This window comes from Chiloscyllium punctatum, chromosome 1, assembly GCF_047496795.1.
Source record: "Chiloscyllium punctatum isolate Juve2018m chromosome 1, sChiPun1.3, whole genome shotgun sequence".
Taxonomy (NCBI): Eukaryota; Metazoa; Chordata; class Chondrichthyes; order Orectolobiformes; family Hemiscylliidae; genus Chiloscyllium; species Chiloscyllium punctatum.
The window spans coordinates 155,995,579-156,020,670 of NC_092739.1; the positions used below are offsets into that span (position 1 = coordinate 155,995,579).

The window sequence follows — 25,092 nt, forward strand, 5'->3', positions numbered from 1 at the left end:
TGATGTTTAACTTGCTGAAGGCACTTATTAGACCTCAGCAGGAATACAGTGTAGAGTTGTGGACGCCACATTATAAGGAAGATGTGAACACATTGGAGAGTGAGTTCAGAAATAGTTTACAAGAATTGCTCCTGGAATGTAAAACGTCAGGTATGGGGATAGATTGAAGAAGTTGGAGTTGATCTCCTTGGAGAGATGAAGGCTGAGTTGAGGTTTGATAGAGATTTTCACAATCATGAATGGGCTTGTCAGGTAGATATGTAGGGTGAAGTTCTTTCCTCTTGTAAAAATAAATAAGAACCAGAGTGGCAGTTTTATAATGGTGTACAAATAAAGCAAGGTTGATGGGAGGAAGAAACATTTTCATGCAGCATGTAGTTAGGTTCTGGAATGTACTGCCTGGAAATGTGGTGGAGGCAGGTTCAAATGGTAGGATTTTTGAAGAGTAATGGCACGCAGGGATGTAGAGAACAGGCAGGAGATTGGCTCAAGCTAATAGAACCAGATCAGGTATAATGGGCTGATTGACCTTCTTATGCACCGTAACAATTCTGTGAAGAATCGAGCTATGACTTAGCTCCTCATTTCCAATTTAAAAGAGACCTGTTATTTTTACACTCTGTATTCCTTATTTCTAATCCGCCCCTAAAGTGAGGCATTCTCCCGGTATCCATTCTGCCAAATCCCCTCATGATCTTATATTTTAATAAGGTTACCTTTCAGTTTTCTGAACAGCTGTAGCCCAACTTTTCTTCAGAGGAAATCCCCTCATCCCAGGAATAAGTCAAGTGAATTAGAAGAATTACAAACTTCTAATGCAATTATGTTCTTTTTCAAATAAGGAAACCGAAACTGTACTCGTTATTTCGGAGGCAGTCTCACCAAAGCCTCCATTTATATTCCATTCTCCTTACGATAAATGCAAATTGTGTAATCCAGTGTACGATTGAGAATTACTGTAGTGAATATGATGGGGTGAGGCCACCCTGTGTGCACACTCTGCACATTCCACTCAGTCCAAATGTCATGGGATCAAACCTCACTCCAGAGGCTACAGGACACAGATCTAGACTGGCACTCCAGTGCAGCTCAAAGTAGTGTCATCTTGCAGTTGGGATGTCACCTTGAGAGCCTGTCTACTGTGGAATCTTACAGAGTCATATGCCACAGAAACAGACCCTTTGGACCAACTCGTCCATGCCAGCCAGGTTTCCCAGTCAGCATGGACGATGAGTGTCATTTAACTGCATTTGACCCATGCCCCTCTAAACCTTTCCTATCCATGTACCTGTTAAAATGTCCATTAAATGTTGTAATTGTACCAGGCTCCACCACTTCCTCTGGCAGCTCATTCCATGCATGCACCACCCTCTGTGTGAACAAGTTGCCCCTCAGGTCCTTTTCAAATCTTGCCCATCTCACTTTAAAACTATGCCCTCTAGTTTTGGACCCCCCTACCCTGAGGAAAAGACCTTGACTATTTAGGGTGTAGGTTTGCTCACTGAGCTGTAGGTTTGATATCCAGACGTTTCATTACCTGGCTAGGTAACATCATCAGTGGTGACCTCCAAGTGAAGCGAAGCTGTTGTCTCCTGCTTTCTATCTTTATGTTTGTCCTGGTTGGGTTTCCTGGGGCTTGTGGTGATGTCATTTCCTGTTCGTTTTCTGAGGGGTTGATGGATCGTATCTAGATCTATGCGTTTGTTTATGGCGTTGTGGTTGGAGTGCCAGGCCTCTAGGAATCCTCTGGCATACCTTTGCTTAGCCTGTCCCAGGATAGATGTGTTGTCCCAGTCGAATTGGTGGTGTTTTTCATCCCTGTGTAGGGCTACGAGGGAGAGAGAGTCCTGTCTTTTTACAGGACACAGATCTAAACTGGCGCTCCAGTGCAGCCCAAAGTAGTATCATCTTGCAGTTGGGATGTCAACTTGAGAGCCTGTCTACTGTGGAATCTTACAGAGTCGTATGCCACAGAAACAGACAAACACCAGCTAGCCACAAAAAGACACTACCCCCTCTCTCCCTCGTAGCCCTACACAGGGATCAAAAACACCACCAATTCGGCTGGGACAACACATCTATCCTGGGACAGGCTAAGCAAAGATATGCCAGAGAATTCCTAGAGGCCTGGCACTCCAACCACAACGCCATAAACAAACACATAGATCTAGATACCATCCATCAACCCCTCAGAAAATGAACAGGAAATGACATCACCACAAACCCCAGGAACCCCATTCAGGACAAACATATAAATAGAAAGCAGGAGACAACAGTTTCGCTTCACTTGGAGGTCACCACTGATGATGTTACCTAGCCAGGTAATGAAACGTCTGGATATCAAACCTACAGCTCAGTGAGCAAACCTACACCCTAAACCTCAACCTGAGCTACAAACCTTCACAAACCTTGCAAAAACCTTGACTATTCACCTTGACTATGCCTCTCATGATTTTATTAATCTCTATAATGTTACCCCTCAGCTACCTACGTTCCAGTGAAAAATGTCCCAGCCTATCCAGCCTCTCCTTATAAATCAAATACTCCACCCTTAGTAACATCCCTGTAAATCTGTTTTGCACTCTTTCCAATTTTAATAATATCTTTCCTATAGCAGGACAACCAGAATTGTTCACAACAATCAAAATGTGGCCTTACCAATGTCTTGTATTGCTGTAATATGACATCCCAACTCCTGTACTAAGTGCTCTGACCATTGAAGGCAAATGTGCCAAAAGCGTTCTTCCCTATCGTGCCTATCTTTGAAACCATTTTCACGGAATTATGAACCTGCACCCCAGGTCTCTCTGTTCAGCAACACACCCCATGGCCCTACTAATAAGTGTGTAAGTCCTGCTCTGATTTGCCTTACCAAAATGCAACACCTCGCATTTATCGAAAGTAAACTCCATCTGCCACTCCTTGGCCCATCTGATCAAAATCTTATTATGCTCTTAGTTAACTTTCTTCACTGTCCATTGTACCACCAATTTTGTTGTCAGTTTCAAACTTACCAAGCCTACCTCCTATGTTCTCATCCAACTCCTTGATATAAATGGTGAACAACAGTGGACTCAGATCTGATCCTTGCTGCACACCGCTGGTCACAGGCCTCCAATTGGATTAGCAACCCTCTACCGCCACCATTTGTCTTCTACCGTCAAGCTAATTTTGTATCCAATTGGTTACTGTGAGGTGCAATGTAGTGCACCACAGATAAATGTGATGTTTACGATTTTGTTAGAAGAAACAGTATAACATAGGACTAATTAACTGGTGATGGCTTGGGAAATGTTGATGAAGAAACTTGGTGTCCTTGTACCCTAGTGTTATACTTGAGAAAAAGTAATTACAAAGGCGCAAGGGAGGACCTGGCCAGAGTTGCTTGGAAAGGTAGCCTAGATGGGAAGATGGTGGGAGTAGTAACGGCAGGAATTTCTGTGTAATTCGGGAGGCACAACAGAAGACAGGAAACTATAGGCTAGTTGCTCTGACTCGGTTGTTGGTAAGATTTTAGTATCTGTTATTAAGGATGAGATTTCAGAGTCCTTGGAAGTGTATGGTAAAATAGGACTGAGTTAGCAAGGCTTCATCAAGGGGAGGTCATGGCTGACAAATCTGTTAGAATTCTTTGAGGAGGTAACAAGCATGTTACACCAAAGAGAGCCAGTGAATGTGATCTGTTTGGATATATAGAAGGCCTTTGACAAGGTGCTGCTCAGGACGCTGCAAGAGCACATGGTGTTAGGGGCAGGGTACTGGCATGGATAGAGGATTGGCTGACTGACAGAAGGCAGAGAGTTGGGGTTAAAGGGTATTTTTCAGAACTGGTGACTGGTGAATTTGCACAGGGGTCAGAGTTGGGATCACAAATATTCTCTATATATTAATGGTCTGGACGAAAGAACAGAGGGCATTGTTGGTAAATTTACAGATGGCACAAAGATAAGTGGAGGGACAGGTAGTGTTGAGGAAATGGGGAGTCAGGAGAGTGTGCAAAGAAATGGCAGATAGAATACAATGTGGGAAAGTGTGAGGTTATGGACATCAGTAGGAAGAATAGAGATGTCGACTATTCCTAAATGGGGAAAGAGTTCAGAAATCCAAAGCACAGAGACTCAGGAGTACCAGTTCAGGATGTGTTGGACTTGGAGGGGGTCCAGAGGAGGTTTAGAAGTATGGTCCTGGAGATGAAGGGCTTGTCATATGAGGGATGGTTGAGGATTCTGGGTCTGTATGTGACGGAGTTTAGATGAATGAGGGAGAATCTGATTGAAACTACCAGAATCCCGAGAGAGTGGATGGAATGGACATGGAGATGTTTCCACCAGTGGGAGAAACTAGGACCCAAGTGCACAGCCTCTGGGTAAAGGGTTCAGCCTTTAGAACTGAGAGAAGGCAGAATTTCTTCATCCAGAGGGGGGATGAGTCTATGGAACTCATTGCCAGAGAGTGCTGTGGAGGCCAAGACACAGAGTGTACTCTGGACAGAGATAGATAGGTTCTTGATTAGTAAGGAGATCAAAGGTTGTGAGGGGGGACGGCAGAAGGTTGGAGTTGAGAACTGTATCAGCCATAATCGAATGGCAGAACAGACTCGATGGGCCGAATGGTGTGATTTTGCTCCTACATCTTATGGTCACTAAAAGCAAACAGGCAGACATAGCAAGCAGTTAGGAAGGAAAATAGTGTGTTGGCCTTCATTGGAAATCGGTTTGAGTCTGGGAGCAAGGAAGTCGTACTGCATCCTTGGTGAGACCGTACTTGGAGTATTCTGTACAGCTCTGGTCTCCTTACCCAAGAAGAGATATACTTGCCATAGAGAGAGAGTGCAGTGAACGTCCACATGAGTGATTCCTGAATGACAGGTTTGTCGCGTGACAAGAGGATGGGTCAACGTAACCCATTTAGAAGAATGAGAGAGAATCTTATTGAAGTGTCTGAAGTTCTAACAGACTGGATGCAAGGATTTTTTTCCCATTGCTTGGGGTGAGGCATAGAGGTGCAGAACAAGGGGATCACCTCTCAGGATTATAGTCCACCAACATGATCATGTTGAATGGTGGAGCATGTTTAAGGGGCCGAATGGCCTACGCATGTTCCTATTTCCTATGATTCGATATTCCTGTCCCAAAGGCTGTAATGGGATGTTGCAAGACTATCCACTGGATCTGTTTCAGTCACTTTGGCTATGGACTGAATGTTGGCTAAAATGATGCATGAATTCTCATGCTCCTCTTTGAGTTAGGGACTATGGTATTATTCACATCGACCTGAGGGGACGGGTGGAGTCACAGTCCAGCGTGCCATCCCTAAGCTGGCAGTTCTGACAGAGCAGCATTCCCTCAGCACTCAGTCTGAATTCCTCTGTAGATTACGTGCTTGAAAGGCGACAGTGGGTTCTGGTGCGATGTGTTTCCTTCACTGCTTTGCCAAGAGTTGGTTCAGTCCATCTGAAGTGACGTGGAGGAGCCAATTTGGACTGGGGTGGACAAAGTTAAAAATCACACAACATCAGGTTATAGTCCAACAGGTTTAATTGGAAGCACTAGCTTTCAGAGCGCCGCTCCTTCATCTGGCTGTTGTCCGAAAGCTAGTGCTTCCAAATAAACCTGTTGGACTATAAACTGGCATTGTGTGATTTTTAACTTCATCTTAACTGATGCAACCCTTTGTTGACCAGTCTCCATAGGTAAGGCTGCCGAAGGGTTGGATCAAGCACTGCTCTCTTTGACTACAATCTCCACTTGTAGCATGTGGCATTGTTTTACCTTAGTGTGACTAGTCCTCTGTTCTGAGGAACGGGTCACCAGACCTGAAACGTTAACTTTGATTTCTCTTCACAGATGCTGTCAGACCTGCTGAGTTTTTCCAGCAGACTGGTTTAGTCAGTGTGACTATTGCTTGACTGTCAGGAGCTGTAGCAAACTCTTTTTATTGGCACTCTGTTATACATCCCACTGACCTCTCTCTAACTCCATGCTTTAGTACAGGTCCTTGCACTCTCTCCCCTCATATTTCGCCACTGCAGAGGTCAGCTTATACATCACTGTGTCCTTGTATTCACACATGTGATCATGCATGTTATCTGGACAGTCTGGACAAGGGGTGACACAATGGCTCAGTGGTTAACACTGTGGCCTCATAGCGCCAGGGACCCGGGTTCGATTCCAGCCTCGGGCAACTGTGTGGAGTTTGCACATTCTCCCCTTGTCTTTGTGGGTTTCCTCTGGGTGCTCCGGTTTCCTCCCACAATCCAAAGGTGAATTGGCAGTGCTCAGTTGCCCATAGTCTGCGGGGATGTGGAGGTTAGGGTAAGTGAAGAGTAATGCAGAATGGGTTTGGGTGGGATATTCTTCAGACAATCAGTGTGGACTTGTAGGGCTGAAGGGCCTGTTTCCACGCTGTAGGGATTCTATGATTCTCACCTCAGTTCATCAGCTTGTATTAGCTAGATGCGCCATATTGACCCATTCCTTTGAGTTGGAGACAATCTTCTTCATACCCCATTGTAGATGTAAATGTAGCTTCAGTTTGAATATGATTGGAGAAATTGGGTTTATTCTCCTTATATCAAAGAAGATTAAGAGGTGACCTTGTTGAGGTTTTCAAAGTTATGAACAATTTTGATAGGGTAAAAAAAGGATATTCTGTTTCCCCTAGTTAGTATGCCAGTAACTAGGGGTTACAATTTCAAGATTGTCAGCAAGAGAGATAGGAGTGAGATGAGGAGAAAAGGTCTTTACTCAGACAGTTGTAAGGATTTGGAATGTGCTGCCTGGGACAGAGGTGAAAGCAGATTCCAGAGGAGGTTTCAAAAGAGAGCTGGATATATATTTGAAAGTGATGAAGTTACAGGGTTAATGAGATAGGGTTGGAGAGTGGGACTAGCTGGGCAGCTCTTTCAGAAGCTGGTACAGACATGGTGGGCCGAGTGGCCTCACTCTGTACTGTAAAACGCTGTGATTCTGTGTTTAATGGGTATCCAAACTGTGTGTTTTTTTAGTATTGGATCGGCATTTTGGTGCAGCTGTTGAGAAGGTTCCTTCCTCTCTGTAAACCTGCTATAATTCCAGACTTTTCCGTGCTCCATTACCAATTTCCAAAACATGCTTTATTTTTCTTCCACTCTTCGCATCTCTTTTTGCACAACTGATGGCATCTTCCAGATGTTGAGGAGGCTTGAATCCTTGAGAATATTAATTTATTTCTCACGACATTAGTGAGAGACCACCTCTGCAGCAACACCCTTGAGACCGCACTGATTAAAGTGGTGTTAAAAAGCAATGGTGACTTTTAGCAGTGGGCAGATCCTTCATTAGTCATACAACACAGGCATTTATTCTGGTTTTATTAGATCTCTCGCACAGTTCAGGCTGCAGGCTCCAACCTCACCAGAGAATGGCATTTTCAGATATATTAGTCCCATTCAACAGAAAGCAGAACCATCTTCTTTTGCCTCTCTGCTGACTCAATTATATCCCCACGTTATGACAACCAGCAGCTTAAAGAGAAATAATTTGCATTTGTGTAGTGCCTTTCACGAGCTCAGCATTTTCAAGCTAGTTGCAAAGTTGGAAATCCCTGCTCCAGTTCATGGGCGCAGCCAAGTTGAACACTTGAACTGCTTATGTGATGCCGAACTGATCAATTTGTTTGACTGATGTTGATTGAGGGATAAGTGTTGGCCCAGACACGGAGCAGAACTCTGATTTCCTTCAAGTGCACTCTGATTGATGCTGAAATGTCTGAAGTGGACCCTGAGCCCAAGACCTAACCCTTAGACAACAGTGAGACCAAACTGAGCTGCAACTGAGGTTTCAAATATCAGGTTTCAAATTATACATAGAAGTTTTTTTTAAAAATTCATTGTGGGATGTGAATGTTGTGGGCTGAGTCAACATTTATTGCCCATCCCTAGTTGCCCCTTGAGAAGGTGGGGGTGAGCTGCCTTCTTGAACCAGTCCACCTGCTGTGGGTTGACCCACAATGCCCTTAGGGAGGGAATTCCAGGATTTTGACCCAGCGACAGTGAAGGAACGGCGATATATTTCCAAGGCGGGATAGTGAGTGGCTTGGAGGGGAACTTGCAGGGGGTGGTATTCCCAAGTACCTGCTGCTCTTGTCCTTCTAGATGGAAGTGGTTCTGGGTTTGGAAGGTATTGTCTGAGGATCTTTGGTGAATTTCTGCAGTGCATCGTGTGGACAGTACACACTGCCTCTACTGAGCGTCGGTGGTGGAGGGACTGGATGTGGTGCCAATCAAGCGGGCTGCTTTGTGCTGAATGGTGTCCAGCTTCTTGAGCGTTGAATCTGAGCGTAATATAGAATTTAGAATACCCTTTATTGTCACGTGTACTCAACATGAAATACAGTGAAAAATGTGTACCATCACCTTGGATAGGTGCCATTACCCCAGCCTCACCCCCTTCCCATTTATCTCTCAGCCCCCAGCCCACATGCCTCATTCCTGATGAAGGGCTTATGCCCAAAACGTCAACTCTCCTGCTTATCAGATGTTGCCTGACCGGCTGAGCTTTTCCAAAACCACACTCTTCGACACTGGTCTCCAGCATCTGCAGTCTTCACTTTCTCCCCACCATTCACATGAACTTAGACTGAAACAAAACAAAAACTTAAAAAGAGTCAAACCTTTCCTTCCTGCTGCTACACCAGAGCACTGCCAGGGCCCCACTCCTGGCTACGCCCTCACCAGGGCCCCACCCCATGCGGGACCGAGTGTTCTGCTCCAGGTTTCAAAGGCTGGCCAGCCAACTCAAGACACCACCACCGCTCTGGACACCATTGAAACCGCCTCATGCTGACATACTCTCTTTATCGGGTAAGTTTGAGAAAAAGAAACGGCAGAAGGAAAAAAAAACAAAATGCAGACGAAGAGGTCAAGCCTTTAAGGCCATAAGATATTGGAGCAGAAACTAGGCCATTCAGCCCAATGAGTCTGCTCCGCCATTCAATCATGGCTGATAAGTTTCTCAGTCCCATTCTCCTGCTTTCTCCCTGTAACTTTGATCCCTTTGACAATCAAGAACCTATCTATCTCCATCTTAAATATACTTAATGACCTGGCCACCACTGCTTTCTGTGGCGGTGAGTTCCATAGATTTACCCTTTCTGGCTGAAGAAGATTCTCCTTATCTCTGCTCAAAAAAGATCTTCCCTTTACTCTAAGGCTGTGCCCTCAGGTCCTTGTCTCTTCCCAACATCCACTCTATCCAGGTCATTCAGTATTCTGTATATTTCAATTAGATCTCCCCTCATCCTTCTAAACTCCATCAAGTTTAAACCCAGAGTCCTCAAATGTTCCTCATACGTTAAGCTTTGCATTCCTAGAACCATTCTCGTGAATCTCCTCTGAACACGCCCCAGGGCCAGTACATCCTTCCTGAGATATTGGGCCCAAAATAGTCATAGAATCATGGAGATGTACAGCTTAGAAACAGACCCTTCGGTCCAACCCGTCCATCCCAACCAGATATCCCAACGCAATCTAGTCCCACCCTGCCCATACCCCATCCAAACCCTTCCTATTCATATACCGATCCAAACTGTGCGCAATATTCCAAATGTGATCTGACCAGAGCCGCAGAGAGCTCAGAAGTACATCCCTGCTTTTATATTCAAGTACTCTCAAAATAAATGCCATCTTTGCATCTGCCTTCCTAACTACTGAGTGAACATGGAAGTTTATCTTGAGAGAATCCTGGACTAGAGCTCCCTGGTCCCTTTGCACTTCAGACTTCTGATTTTTCTCCCATTTGGAAAATAGGCCATGCCTCTATTCCTCCGACCAAAGTGCTTGACCTCACACTTTCCCATGTTGTACTGCAGCTGCCACATTCCTGATGAAGGGCTTTAGCTCAAAAAGTCAACTCTCCTGCTCCTCGGATGCTGCCTGACCTGCTGTGCTTTTCCAGCACCACGCTCTCATTGCTTTGTTCCCCACTACTATCACTCCAGCATCATTTTCCAGCAACACAATGTCCACTTTTGCCTCTCTTTTGTCCTTTATATATCTAAAGAAACTCTTAAAGTCGTCCTTTATATTGCTGGCTAGCTTACCCTCACACTTAATCTTCTCCCTCCTTATTTCTTTCCTTGGATCGAAAAACCTTTCGATCCTGGTATCATTCTGGCAAATCCCCAATCCTCAAGGTCTGAGTCTCGAGAGTCGGGGGAAAAAACAAACCCATCTGGTTCACTATGCCCTTCAGGGAAGGAAACGACCACCTTTACCCAGTCTGGCCTAATCGCCATATGACTGCAGACCCACAGCAATGTAGCCGACTCTTAACTACCCGAAAAAAGAATTCCCGTCTCTCCAACACCTGTCGACCATCTCCAAGGTATAAGTTTGGAGTGTGATGCATCAGTCTCAGTGATTGAGTTCCGATGGATATCATTAGTGTTGGGATTGAGATTGAATTGACTCACTCCCTACTTGCCTGGATGGGTGCAGTTCAAACAATACACAAGAAGCTCCACACCACCCTGGACAAAGTAGCCTGCTTGAGTGACACCAACCTCCAACATCCACCCTCTCCACCAATAGCACAAGGTGACGGTAGCATGTGCCATTTACAAGATACACACAGCTCACCAAGGAAGACCAGGACACCGATGATTTGGAGGTGCCAGTTTTGGACTGGGGTGAACAAAATTAAAAATCACACAACACCAGGTTACAGTCCAACAGGTTTATTTGGAAGTACGAGCTTTCAGAGGGCTGTTCCTTCATCATAATGAAATCTTGTACTTCGAAATAAACCCATTGAAGATGCATGGGAACACCACCACTGGCAAGATCGCTATCAAGCCACTCTCGATGCTAACTTGGAAATAAATTACCTCTTTCGTTCAATGTCGCTGGGTCTAAATTCTGAAGGTAGGTCCTAACTTCTAACAGGGCAAAGGTGAGGACTACAGATGCTAGAAATCAGAGTTTAGATTAAAGTGGTGCTGGAAATGTACAGCAGGTCTGGCAGCATCCGAGGAGCAGGAAAATCGATGTTTCGGGCAAAAGCCCTTCAGCAGGGAGCCTCCAGGGTGGAGAGATAAATTGGAAGGGGTCGGGCCTGGGGAGAAGGTAACAAAGAGTACAATAGGTGGATGGGAGTAGGGATGAAGGTGATAGGTCAGAGAGGAGGTTGGAGTGGATAGGTGGGGAGGGAGATTGACAGGTAGGACAGGTCATGAGGGCGGTGCTGAGCTGGAAGGTTGGAACTGGGGTAAGGTGGGGGGGAGGGGAAATTACTAAACTGGTGATGTCCACATTGATGACACGGGGTTGAAGTGTTCCGAGGCAGAGGATGAGACGTTCTTCCTCCAGGCGTCAGGTGGTGAGGGAGTGGCATTGGAGGAGGCCCGGGACCTGCAGAGTGGGAGGGGAGTTGAAATGTTGGGCCACGGGGCAGTGTGGTTGATCAGTGCGGGTGTCCCGGAGATGTTCCCTAAAGCACTCTGCTAGGAGGCGCCCAGTCTCCCCAATGTAGAGGAGACCGCATCGGGAGCAACAGATACAATAAATGATATTGCTGGATGTGCAGGTAAAACTTTGATGGATGTGGAAGGCTCCTTTAGGGCCTTGGATGGAGGTGAGGGAGGAGGTGTGGGCACAGGTTTTGCAATTCCTGCGGTGGCAGGGGAAGGTGCCAGGACGGGAGGGTGGGTTATTGAGTGGCATGGACCTGACCAGGTAGTCGCGGAGGGAACGGTCTTTGTGGAAGGCGGAAAGGGGTGGGGAGGGAAACATATCCCTGGTGGTGGGGTCTTTTTGGAGGTGGCGAAAATGTCGGCGGATGATTTGGTTTATGCGAAGGTTGGTAGGGTGGAAGGTGAGCACCAGGGGCGTTCTGTCCTTGTTACGGTTGGAGGGGTGGGGTCTGAGGGCGGAGGGGCGGGATGTAGATGAGATGCGTTGGAGGGCATCTTTAACCACGTGGGAAGGGAAATTGCGGTCTCTAAAGAAGGAGGCCATCTGGTGTGTTCTGTGATGGAACTGGTCCTCCTGGGAGCAGATACGGTGGAGGCGGAGGAATTGGGAATACAGCTGTGTGGGTGTTCCTGTATCTCAGTGACTGCAGTTCTTCAAGGAGGCCGCTCACCAACACCTTCTCAAGGACGCACACAATGAGTGAGAAAAAACTAAGAAATCTAACCAAGGACTTATAAAAGCTTAACATAACTTCCTTGCTTCTTGCCCTATATTTATAAAACCAAAAATCCTCATTATGGAATGTGACAGTGCGGCATTGAATGCTTTTGTATACAATAGACGCCCATTTAATTCGAAGTTTCTTAACTTTAAGCTGTTTAGAACATGTTAACTGATGCTTCCTATGTTTTTTATGCTGGGTCTCTAATTGCCAGGCTGCTGTGTTAATTATGTGTCTTAACGCACAAATTACTGAGTAATTCATTATTTTTAGTGCAGCAAATGACTTTGATTTATCAACAGACTAATTTGCTGCTTCCAGTTAAAACGCAAAGTTGCTATGGTGACGTAATTCTCACCACAGGTTGCATTTAATGCAATTCAAAGAATTGATGTAGATTGCTGTAATTTGGAAAGGCTAAAACTCAATCTCAGCACTAACGATGTCCCTCAGAGTCCTCCGAATGTAATTCAATCGCTGACATTGATGCTTAAGGCCATGAGATCGCAATCTCCGAGAGCAGAACTGGTTTCAGGCTGGAGCAGCTTCATCAGAGCAGCAAATAAATAAGTCACAGTGCGCTACTCATACAAATTCGCCGTAAATAACAGTCTCCTGTGTAGACAGGAAAACGAGCTGGCAGTGCGAATATTTTATTGCTGCATCCGCTTTAGTGCGTTTGCAGAATCGCTGAACCCTTAACAGTGCAGATTGAGGCCATTTAACCCATTGTCTCTGTACCAGCTTTCCGAATGAGACTATCTCTTATTCCTCTCCCTGCAACCAGTACAATGTTCTTTTTAGAATTACTGCCCGTTGCCTTTTGAATACCTCCATTGAACCGGCCTCCACCACGCTCAGATTCCAGACCTTCATCAATTTTTTTCCCCTCCTATCACTTTTGCCAATTGCTTTTAATCCATGCCCTCTCTCTTGTCCTGAGTCCTTTCGTGAACGGGGAACGTTTTCTCCCTGTTTGCTCCATCCGACCCCGAGTGGATCATTTTTGCGCTGTCTCTCCAAAGTTTCCCATCCTTCTGAAGGTGGAGAGGCAAGGTTGGGCACGATACTCCAGCTGAGGCTGAGCTGGTATCTTCTGGAAGTTGACATGACCTCCTTGTTCTTGTGCTCAGTGCCTCTGGGTTGAATTGAATGGGGCCGCCCGGGCTGTCTACAGGGTGGCCAGACCCAGAGAACACAGTTGGTGGTGGGGAGGGGGGGGGATGGGTGTGGGGAGGAAATGCTGGGGTGAGAGTCCAGTGGCATGCTCTACAAAATATGGGGAACCAATCAGGCAGCATTCACCACTCTCTGATTGAAAAAAAAACCCTCCTTCTTTCAGTTTGAGCGGTTTTGTGACTTCAGGTCCTAATCTCTCCTACAAGTGGAAACACCTTCTCTATGTTCATTCTATCCTGACCTCTCAGTATTGTGTAAGTTTCAATCAGACCGTATCCCCCCACCTCCCCCATCCTTCTAGACTCCACCAGGCACAGACCCAGTGTCCTCCACCGCTCCTTGTATGACAAGCTCTTCATCCCCAAGATCACTCTTGTAAACTGCTTATGGTTCCCCTTCAAGGCCGGCACATCCTTCCTTCGATACGGAGCCCAAAACTGGTCACAGTATTCCAAAAGCAGTCTGACCAGAGTCTTATACAGCTTCAGCAGTTCATCTCTGCCATTGTGTTGCTGGGGCTGGTGTGCAACTGTCTGCGCTCACTGGGTAATGATGGCTGATTTGACAGCGATCCGATACGCCCAACTGAATGGCACAAGGGCATCTCGGCGGGCGGACTGCCCCAGCTATTAACTGTTTGTGGCTCCCGGGAAAGAGACCTCTGGTTCCCAAGTGGAAGTCAACTGTTCCTGATCCATTCTGAGTGGGAACTTATGACGGTTCCTGATGAAGGGCTTATAATAGAACCTTTTATGAAACACTGGTCTGACCTCAGTTGGAGGATTGTGTCCTATTCTGAAGGAACAATGTGAAGCCCTCGAACTGAATGCAGAAAACCGAGAACGGCTCAGGGGTTGAGGAACTTCAGTGACGTAGCTGGAGAATTTGAGAGTTTTCCTCAGAAATAAGGCTGAGGGTGTGATTTGATGGGGATTTTCAACATCATAAAGGGTCTGGAAAGTGTAGATTGACCATAAAATGTAGAGGCAGAAGTAGGCCATTCAGCCCATCGAGTCTGCTGCACCATTCGATGAGTTCATGGCTGATCTGATAATCCTCAACTCCTTCTTCTGAGCTAAGACTCACCGGAAATCGACCTTTCTGCATCTACATTCTGTCAAATTCCTTAAAAATCTTGTATGTTTAAATAAGATCACTGCTCATTCTTTCCTAGTCTGATGAGTACATTGGATGAGGGTGTCACTGGTCAGACCAGCATTTGTTGCTGATTGTGCAATCTAGAGTCAACTGCGTAACTGTGGGTCAAGAGTCACGTGTAGGCCAGACCAGTAAGGATGGCAACTTCCTTCCCTAAAGGACACTAGTGAACCAGATGGTGAGTTTTTCCTGACAGTCAATTTATGGTCATCACTAGACTCTTAATTTAGAATAGATTCCCTACAGTATGGAAACAGGCCCTTCAGCCCAACCGTCCGAAGAATAACCCACCCAGACCCATTCCCCTCCATTTCCCCTGACTAACGCACCGAACACTATGGGCAATTTAATATAGCCAATTCACCTGACCTGCACATCTTTGGACTGTGGGAGGAAATTGGAGCAAACCCACACAGACACAGGGAGAATGTGCAAACTCCACACAGACAGTCGGCTGAGGCATGAATCGAACCTGGGACCCTGGTGCTGTGAGGCAGCAGTGCTAACCACTGTGCCACCGTTCCACACCATTAATTTCAGATTTTCTTTTTATTGAATTTAAATTTCACCAGCTACCATGGTGGGATTCGAACCTGGGTCCCTGGATTCATAGTCCAGCGGTAATACCATTAGACCACTACTTCCCATTTATCTACTCAACCTCACCTCATAAGACAGTCCCTCCATTCCTGGGATCAGCCAAGTTTGCCTTCTCTGGGCTATGTCCAATGGAGAAGTTGTTCCCTCTTCATGGAAGGATCAAGAAGAAGAATTTGCAGATTTAGGGTAATCAGCCCTAATGGTGACATGAGGGAAAATGTTCTTCCGCAGCGAGTGGTGAAGATCTGGAATGCATTCCCTGGGAGTATGATAGTGGCAGGATCATTTTATAGCGTTCAGAAACCAGGATTCTGAGAGGTCACACACAAGTTAGACCCTGGAGAGAATGTGGTGATGTTGGAAAAGCACAGCAGGTCATGGAGTATCCGAGGAGCAGGAGAGCCGACGTTTTGGGCGTAAGCCCTTCATCGGGAGTGATTGGACACAATGTCCCATCTTGTGGAGAAGTCTCGAACTAGGTATACAGTATAAAAACAAATGGCTTCTCCTTTAAGGAGTCAAGGAGGAGAGTCTCGGAGGTGTTTGGACTCTTGTGTCTGGGTTGGGTCATGGATTATATTCAAGGCTGAGGTAGATAGATTTTTGATCTACAAAGGAGCCGAGGGTTGGAAGGGGGAGGACAAGCAGGAACGTGGAGTTTAAGGGCACACTCAGATGAGCCATGATCCCATTGAATGGCAGAGTAGACTCTATGTGTAGGAACCTGATGAAGGGCATTTGCTCGAAATGTCAATTTTCCTGCTCCTCGGATGCTGCCTGACCTGTTGTGTATTTCCAGCACCACTCTAATCTAGACTCTGATCTCCAGCATCTGCAGTACCCACTTTTGCCTCTGTGTAGGAACATCCTATTTGTGTTCCCCTCTCTCTTGGTCATTACCTCGAGCCAGTCTGTTATGAAGGCTTACTCTCTGACCATGTCCTTTGGCACCTTCCATCCCACTACTGTGAGTTAAGGAATAGCAGTTGAGAAAATCACTGTCTTTGGTTTCTTGTTTGTACTCACTTAAGCTGTTTGTTAGTTAATGGAAGAAAATGTGTTTAAATATATGTTCAGGGGCGTCACTGGCAAGGCTACAGGTTGTGATCCAGTGATGGGGATGGATCACGTGTTTAAACTTCCAGAAATGTGTTCAACTAGAGTTGGCAACATTAACTCTCCACATTTCTCTGTCAGCAACACTGCAATTCCCCAAAAAATACTCGGTAAAATGGGAGAACAGTGAATTAATGCAAAAAATAAATTTGCAAGTATTTTGCAGACAGTTTGTGTGTGTGTGGGGGGGTGGGTGTGTGTGTGTGTGTGTGTGTGTGTGTGTGTGTATGTATGAACATGTCTGTGTGAGTGATTGTGTATTTCCATATGCGTCCCTCTGTGTAAATGTTTGTGTATATGTGTGAGTATGAGTTTGTGTGTGAATGTCTGTGTGAGCGTGTTGTCTGTGTATGTGTACTCTGTGTGTGTCTCCCTGTGAGCATGTACGGGTGTGTGTGTGTGTGAGAGAGTCTGTCTCACTTACTCTCAGCAGCCTGCGCTGCCACCTGCTGGACTCAATGCAAAAACACCAGCCTTCATTCTGATCCTCTTCACTGTACAACATGACATTATATTTCTGCCCTTTGTGACACCAAGTGGACTGGCTGAGGTGTGTATTGCCACCGGTTTTGACTGGAAACCTTTGTTTACCATTTTGTTTCTCTCCTTTACTGCTCTGCACCACTGACCTGGCCATATCCAGGGTGGACATATGCCACAATCAACCCAGGCAAAAGTGACAAGCCTGCAAGTTGTTCTCATAGCCATTTAACCCATTACTCAATAAAAATCCATCTCCTCCTGAAGTTTACTCAGAGTGCCAGCATTGACCGCACTTAGGGGGACTGAATTCCAGACTCGTGACCCTTTGAGAGAAGAAATTTCTCTTTATCTCTGATTTAAACCTGCCACACCTTATCCGAAAACTATGACCTCTCGTTCTCGATTGTCCCACGTGAGGAAACATAATCTCTACGTCTACTCTGTCAATCCATTTTAACATCTTCTATACCTCAATAAAATCTCCTCTCATTCTTCTAAACACCAGAGAGTTATAAGCCTAAGCTGCTCAATCTCTCTTCATAAGACAAACCCCTCATTTTTTTGGAAATCATCTAGTGAACCATCTCCAATACAATGATTGCAGATGCTGGAAACCAGATTCTGGATTAGTAGTGCTGGAAGAGCACAGCAGTTCAGGCAGCATCCACGGAGCAGTAAAATCGACATTTTGGGCAAAAGCCCTTCATCAGGAGTAAAGGCAGAGAGGCTCACTTCAGGCACTCTGCCTGTATTCCTGATGAAGGGCTTTTGTCCGAAACGTCGATTTTACTGCTCCTCGGATGCTGCCTGAACTGTTGTGCTCTTCCAGCACCACTAATCCAGTATCTGCGTTCCAGCATCTGCAATCATTGTTTTTACCCGCCTCCAATACAGTTAGACCCCTGCTCAAGTAAGGGGACCAGAATTGTCTGCAGTATTCCCATTGTGGTCTCACTATTGCCTTGTAGTTGCAGCAACACCTCCCTACTTTTAGACTCCATTTCTTTAGCAATAAATGCCAAAATTCCATTTGCCTTCCCTATTACCTACTATACCTGCGTACTTGTTTTCTTCAATGTATGGACAAGGACTCCCAGATCCCTCTGCGTGAAAGCATTTTGAAGTTTCTATTCATTTTGGTAGTCGGTTGCTTCTTTATTCTTCCATCCAAAATGTATAACCCTCACACTTATCCACGTTAAACTCCATCTGCCACATTTTGACACATTCACTGAACCATTTTTAAATTTGTTGTTTCTTAATGGCAATTTTAGTGTCCTCTGCACATTTGGCCATAGTGCTTACTATCCCTGAATCTGAGTCAAAAAGTGTGGGACTGGAAAAGCACAGCCGGTCAGGCATCATCCGAGGAGCAGGAGGGTCGATGTTTCGGGCATAAGCTCTTAATCAGGAACGCTCGAAGCATCGACTCTCCCGCTCCTCGGATGTTGCCTGACCGGCTGTGCTTTTCCAGCGCCACACTTTTTAACTCTGATCTCCAGCATCCACAGTCCTCACTTTCTCCCTGAATCGAGTCATTGATGTAGATTGTTTATAGTTAGGGCCAGAGGACCAACCCCAGTGGCACCCTATTAGTTATGTGTTGCCATCTAGGAAAAGACCCATCTATCCTGTCTCTCTGCTTCTTGTTAGTTAGCCAATCCTCCGTCTCAGCTCTTACCCCAAACCCTATGTGATCTTACCCTGCGTTTTAAACTTGCGTGTGGTCTCCTATCAAATGCCTTCCAAAAATCCAAATGGACTATACCTATAGGACACTCATTCTTCACTTGCTACAACTTTGAAGAATTCTAGCAAATTGAGTCAAACACAGTTTACCCTTCATCCTGACTCTGATGGATTGTGTTTTGATTTTCCAATTTCCTTTTATTAATTTCCTAAAAACAGATTGCAAAATTCTATGGTTGAGGGAACTTAAATGGACTGATGATGTATTTTCCTTCTTTCTCCTTCCCTTCTTTTTGAATAAGGGTGTCACATTTTTCCAATTCACTGGAATATTTCCAGAAACCAGGTAATTTTTACAATCTCCTAAACGATGCATCCACTGCCACTTCCTTTAAGAACCTCAAATGCAGGCAGTCAGGCGCTTGGGATTTCTCTGGTCCCCCACATTCCTGATGAAGGGCTTACGCTCAAAATGTAGACTCCCCTGCTCCTCGGATGCTGCCTGACCTGCTGTGCTTTTCCAGCACCACACCTTTTGACTCTGATCTCCAGCATCTGCAGTCCTCACTTTCTCCCAGGCCCTGGTGATTTGTCTGCCTTTAATTCCAATTGTTTGCTCAGTATCACACAGTGTAGAATAGGCGCTTTGCACCACCAAGTCTGTGCTGCCAAGAATACACGACAGTGAAGCCAGTTCCACTTTCCCACATTCGGCCCATAGCCTTGAATGTTATGACATTTCAAGTGCTCATCCAGGTACATTTTAAAGGGTGTAAGATTTCTCAACTCAGTTGCCCTCCCAGGCAATGTTTTCTAGTCCACCACCACCCTCTGGCTGAAAAAGGTTTTCCTCAAATTCCCTGTAAATCTAATGCCTTTCAATTTAAAATTATGCTCCCTTGTTATTGACCCTTCAACTGAAGGTGCCTTCTGTTCAGTGCTTTTTCCCCCTAGTGATGGTGAGTGCTCTAAGTTCCTCCTTTTCGCTAAAACCTCTGCGTTGTCTGTTAATATCGGAATTGTTTCAATATCCTCCATCATGAAAACTGAGGTAAAATATTGATTTAGCGTTTCTGCCATTTCTTTGTGTTCCCTATTATATTAACTACCCAGTTTTGTCATCTAAAGCTGTTCTGTTCCTTTTCATATATTTATGAAAGCTTTTGCTTTCCATTTTCATATTTTGCATTAGCTTCCTTTCACAATTTACCTTTGTTCCTTACGTTACTGTTTCAGCAGTTTTTAGCAGTGTCCCAAACCTTCCAGCATGCCATTGGCCTTTTGCAATATGGTGTGCCCCTTTTTTTTTCCTTTACATTACTTTTAATTTCCTTGCTTAGCTGTAGATGCTTTTACCCCACACTTGCAATCTTTATGACTTTCTGGAATGTATTTTAGTTGGGAGGAACTGAATATCCCCTTAAATGTCTACTGCCTATCAACTATCCTATCTTTCAATCTGCCCAATCCACGAGGGACAAATCTGTCCTCAGACCTATCCTTGTTCAGTACCAGAACAGTAGTGTGAAACTCAAGTTTCTCATCCTCAAAATGAATTTGAAATTCCAGCATGATACGATCACTTTTCCCTAGATGTCAAGTCATGGTCACCGAGGTCTACATCACAAAAAATAGCCCTTCAACCCATTGAGTCTGTGCTGATCAAAAACAAGAGCCAAACATTTTCATCCCATTTTCCAGCACCTGGCCCATAGCCTTGTGTGTGTGGGTGTCACAAGTGCACATCTAAATACTGAGAGTCATAGAGATGTACAGCAGGGAAACCTTTGGTCCAACTCATCCATACTGACCAGATATCCCAACCAAATCTAGACCCATCTGCCAGTACCTGGCCCATTTCCCTCCAAACCCTTCCTATTCATATACCCAACCAGATGCCTTTTAAATGTTGCAATTGTACCAGCCTCCACCACTTCCTCTGGCAGCTCATTCCATACACGTACCACCCTCTGTGTGAAAACGTTGCCCCTTAGGTCCTTTTTTTTATTCTTTTCCCTCTCATCCTAAACCTGTGCTCTCTAGTTTTGGACTCCCCCATCCCAGGGAAAAGACCTTGTCTATTTATCCTATCCATGCCCCTTATGATTTTATAAACCTCTATAAGGTCACCCCTCAGCATCTGATGCCTCAGGGAAAACAGTCCCAGCCTATTTAGCCTCTCTCTGTAGCTCAAACCCTCCAACCCTGGCAATACCGTTGTGAATCTTTACTGAACCCTTTCAAGTTTCACAACATCTTTCCAATAGGAAGGAGACCAGAATTCGACGCAATATTCCAACAGTGGCCTAGCCAATGTCCTGTACAGCTGCAACATGACCTCCCAACTCCTGTACTCAATACTCTGACCAATAAAGGAAAGCATACCAAACGCCTTCTTCACCATCCTATCTACCTGTGACTCCACTTTCAAGGAGCTATGAACCTGCACTCCAAGGTCTCTTCTTTTTGTTTCTTCAATGTTATGAGAGTTTTTGCCTGTACCACCCTTACAGGCATGATATGGAGGTGCTGGTGTTGGACTGGGGTAGACAAAGGTCAAAATCACAAACACCAGGTTATGGTCCAACAGGTTTATTTGGAAGCCTGTATTTCCAAATATACCTCTTTTAATCGAACCTGGTATTGTGTGATTTTTAACTTTGTCCACCCTTGCAGGCAGTGAGTTGCAGATTCCCACGACCCTCTCAGTGGAAAAAAAACAATTCCTCACATCTCCTCTAAACCTCCTGCCCCTTACCTTAAATCCACTGCCTCTGGTTATTGTTCCCCTACCCAAGGGGGAAAGCCCCTTTCTATGTACCCTCTCTATGCCCCTCATAATTTTATGCATCTCAATTATTTGTACCCTTCAGTCTTCTCTGCTCAAAGGAAATCAACCCCTGTTTGTCCAGTCTCTCTTCATAACGAAACCTCTCCAGTCCAGGCAACATCCTGATAAATCTCCTCTGCCCTTTCTCCAACACAATCACATCCTTCCTGTAATGTGGATTCTAGAACTGCACACAGTACTCTAACTGTGGCCTCACTAGCATGTTATCGCATCCCTTCCCCGATCCCTACATTTACTAATGAAGCTATACCACCTTTTTCCCCTTTCTGTCAATCCTTCCAAACCTCCCAGGCCTAGTCTCACTGTAATCAAATCTCAGTCATCGCCACCAAATTTTTAGTTTGTCTTTATTTGTGCTGTCAACTCATTCATTTTAACTTTGTCCTATTATTGATTTTCATGATTCTTATACAATTCCTTGGTGCACCGCCTGTTCTGCTACCCCACAGATGTTAAAAATGGTGCAGTGCTGCTTGACACCTATTTCAATGTAGATTAAATTGATTCTCCTGCTCCTCAGATGCTGCCTGACCTGCTGCGCTTTTCCAGCACCACACTCTCGAATCAGATAAATTAACTCCATGTGTAATAAGAACATAAGAATTGGCCCCTGGAGACTGCTCTGCCATTCAATAAGATCATGGCTGATCTTTGCATGTCCCTTTATTGGAAACATATTACAAGTTATGAAGCAAACACTACAACTAACTAGCTGATCTCATCTTCGAGGGATGTGCAGGCTCGGTGAATTAGCCATGGGAAGTGCAGGGTTGCAAGAATAGGGTGGGCGGGGGGGCAGTCTGGATGGGATGCTCACTGAGGGTCAGTGTGGACTCGATGGGCTGAATGGCCTGCTTCCACACTGTAGTGAGTGCAGTTTGCAGCAGATTGCCGGGCAGAGTCACAATATTGTATGCGCCAAGCACGTGAAATCCGTAAGTGTGAACTCCCCTCAGTGAGATGCGCATAAATCTGAAGTACCTTCTCAAACTTTGGGGCGGCACAGTGACTCAGTGGTTAGCCACTGCTGCCTCAAAGCACCAGGGTCCCAGGTTCGATTCTAGCCTCAGGTGACTGTCAGTGTGGAGTTTGCACATTCTCCCCGTGTCTGCGTGGGTTTCCTCCGGGTGCTCCGATTTCCTCCCATAGTCCAAAGATGTACAGGTCAGGTGAATTGGCTGTGCTTAATTGCCCACAGTGTTAGGTGCATTAGTCAGAGGGGAAATGGTTCTGGGTGGGTTACTCTTCGAAGGGTCGGTGTGGACTTGTTGGGCCGAAGGGCCCGTTTCCACCCTGTAGGGAATCTAGTCTAAATCTATCAGATCCTTTTATGAGTTAAAGACTTTCCTGAGGATATTTCTCATTGTCTAAAGCAAGGATTCCAAGCATGGTCCCGTTTTGACAACTTGGGATTCTACCGGTCTCCTGCTTATCTGTGGTTTTGTTTGAAGCACAGCAACTGCTCTGAGTGACGTGGTCAAGGTTCGATACAGGTCTTTGCTTTAGAGTTGTATTCTGTGAGGAATGCACTCCACTCCTTTCTTGGGGCCCTGTAAACCCCATTTTGCTGCTGTAAATTGTTTGTAAATCGAAGGTTTGAAAAGTCAATCTTCCATTTATTTCCAAGTTATTTTTGTGGGGAAGGAAAGCAGCTTTCAAATCCTCTGTGGTGACCTATTGATGAATTCCCGGCAGCTTTATCTACTCCAGAGGTTCAGAATGCTCAAATAGGATTGACAACAGAAGGACTGGTAACTGGGGCCAGTATCTCCATGTGAGATTTATAAAGCCACGTAAGGCTACGTTTAGTAATCAGGAGAGAATGAGGACTGCAGACGCTGGAGACCAGAGTCGAAAAGTGTGGCACTGGAAAAGCACAGCCAGTCAGGCAGCATCCGAGGAGCAGGAGAGTCGACGTTTCGGGCATAAGCCCTTCATCAGGAATGTGACCACACATGCCTGAAACGTCGATTCTCCTGCTCCTCGAATGTTGCCTGACCTGCTGTGCTTTTCCAGCGCCACACTTTTTGACTGTTTGGTAATCAGACAAGCTTAACCATGCTCTTGTGATATGTATGATGGCTTCTTTTGTTTGAAAAAGAATTGTTTAAGAGCTTACTTTTGGCACTGAAATTATAAGTTAGCTGGTCAAGTAATGTTAAAATCATTGCAATTTGGAATCATTTCATTACCAAAGTGCGATGGTGAGCTACAAGATTTATAGATGATAAAGTGTTGGAGAAGAATTTTCCAGTTCTACGTATTGACCTGAGATGTGACACTAAAAATCTCAGCATAGAAGATAAAGTCTGGGAATGGAAACCACGTACAAGTATTTAAATATTTAATATCACTGGAGTTCCATGCTTTAGATTGGTGTGCTTTCTTAGATATAATACATTACCAGGTTCCCCAATTTACAAGCATCCAACATATGAATGTTTGTACTTATGAACACAATTCCATGCAGGTATATTTTACAGATCCGACATAAGAATGTTTCCTGCACATGATATTTTATATTCTCTTGCATTGTGTTCTGACTTGCAACCAGATGAAAGAGACTGGAGACTGCCTGTACATAGATATGTTTTTCAGAGCTGACCCCACACCTTAGACCAAATTTGTGTGTCCCCCTGCAATACTGAGGTGCTGTCTTTCACATGAGATGTAAATCAGGGCCTACTCAGTCCTCAAAGGGGGACGCACAAGATACCGTGCAAATTACCCCTTGGTGGTACAGATCGGCCGACCTGTTTCCGCATTATGACAGTGACCACAAAAGTTCAAAAAATACCCGATTGGCTGCAGAGCACTTGGAGACACCCCCAAGTACGACAGAAATGTGGGTCATTCATTTCACAGAGCCAGCAGAAAGAAGACAGGCAGAAAGGCCTTTCTCAATGTATGTATGATGTTTCTCTAAGTTTATGTGGCAGGATGCAGGGTCACGACCAGTTTGTGCAAACAGTGTGTGGATTTACTGTTGTCCTCTTGCCTTGTATTTCAGACCGACTGCATGGGACCCCTATGTTGCTGGAAGGCGTCAAATGCATCGGCTCAGAACCAGAGTACGACTCCGAGCAAAGCGACTGGCAAGGATTCGATTAGCTGACCCCCAAACACTCTGCTCCATTCGACCACAACAGCCAGGGTGTGTTCCTGAACGATGCTGTGCGCGCGAAGCTGTGAAGTAACTTGCGAAGTTTACCTATAACTGAAGATTGATCTTTCTCGCTCTCCCTCTTTATTTTAGTACTTCAGTATTCTGCTTGTGAATGTTATACCCCTCTGGGAGCTAAACTTAAAATGTGAAGGGAACTTCTACAATGTCTGTCCTTTTAAAGTTTTGAGTGGGATCTGCCTGTGTTGCCACATATGGAATGACTCAGAGGATATATGCATTGAATGTACAATGGAGTACAATTCAGAATGTGTTTATTTTGTCATATTGGAAAATAAATAAATGAAATCCATTCTTAATTTATTTCTGTTTTTCTTCAGTCAGTTCCACATTTGTACTTGCTGTTTCACCCCATTTCTTAACAAGATTCTTTACCTTAAAAATATATAAGGAGTGGGTCTCCATCACCTTTCTCAGGAAGAGAACTTTTAAAGTCATAGAGTTATAGAGATGTACAGCACAGAAACAAACCCTTTGGCCCATGCTGATCAGATATCCTAAATTAATCTAGTTCCATTTGCCAGCATTTGACCCATATCCCTCTAAACTCTTCCTATTCATATACCCATCCAGATGCTTTTTAACTGTTGTAATTATACCAGCCTCCACCACTTCCTCTGATAACTCATTCATTACACATACCACCATTTGAATGAAAA

At 45.1% G+C, this 25,092-nt stretch overlaps 1 protein-coding gene across 1 annotated transcript in view; it reads left to right on the forward strand.

Moving 5' to 3' along the window:
* The window catches only part of adissp (adipose secreted signaling protein), a 150,274-nt gene extending 125,538 nt beyond the window's left edge, over positions 1–24,736 (forward strand). Inside the window, exon 5 of the mRNA XM_072577315.1 lies at positions 24,260–24,736. Within this exon, the coding sequence (XP_072433416.1) occupies positions 24,260–24,360 (101 nt within the window). The 3' untranslated portion in view covers positions 24,361–24,736. The remainder of the gene's footprint in view (positions 1–24,259) is intronic.
* Positions 24,737–25,092: the final 356 nt, after the last annotated feature.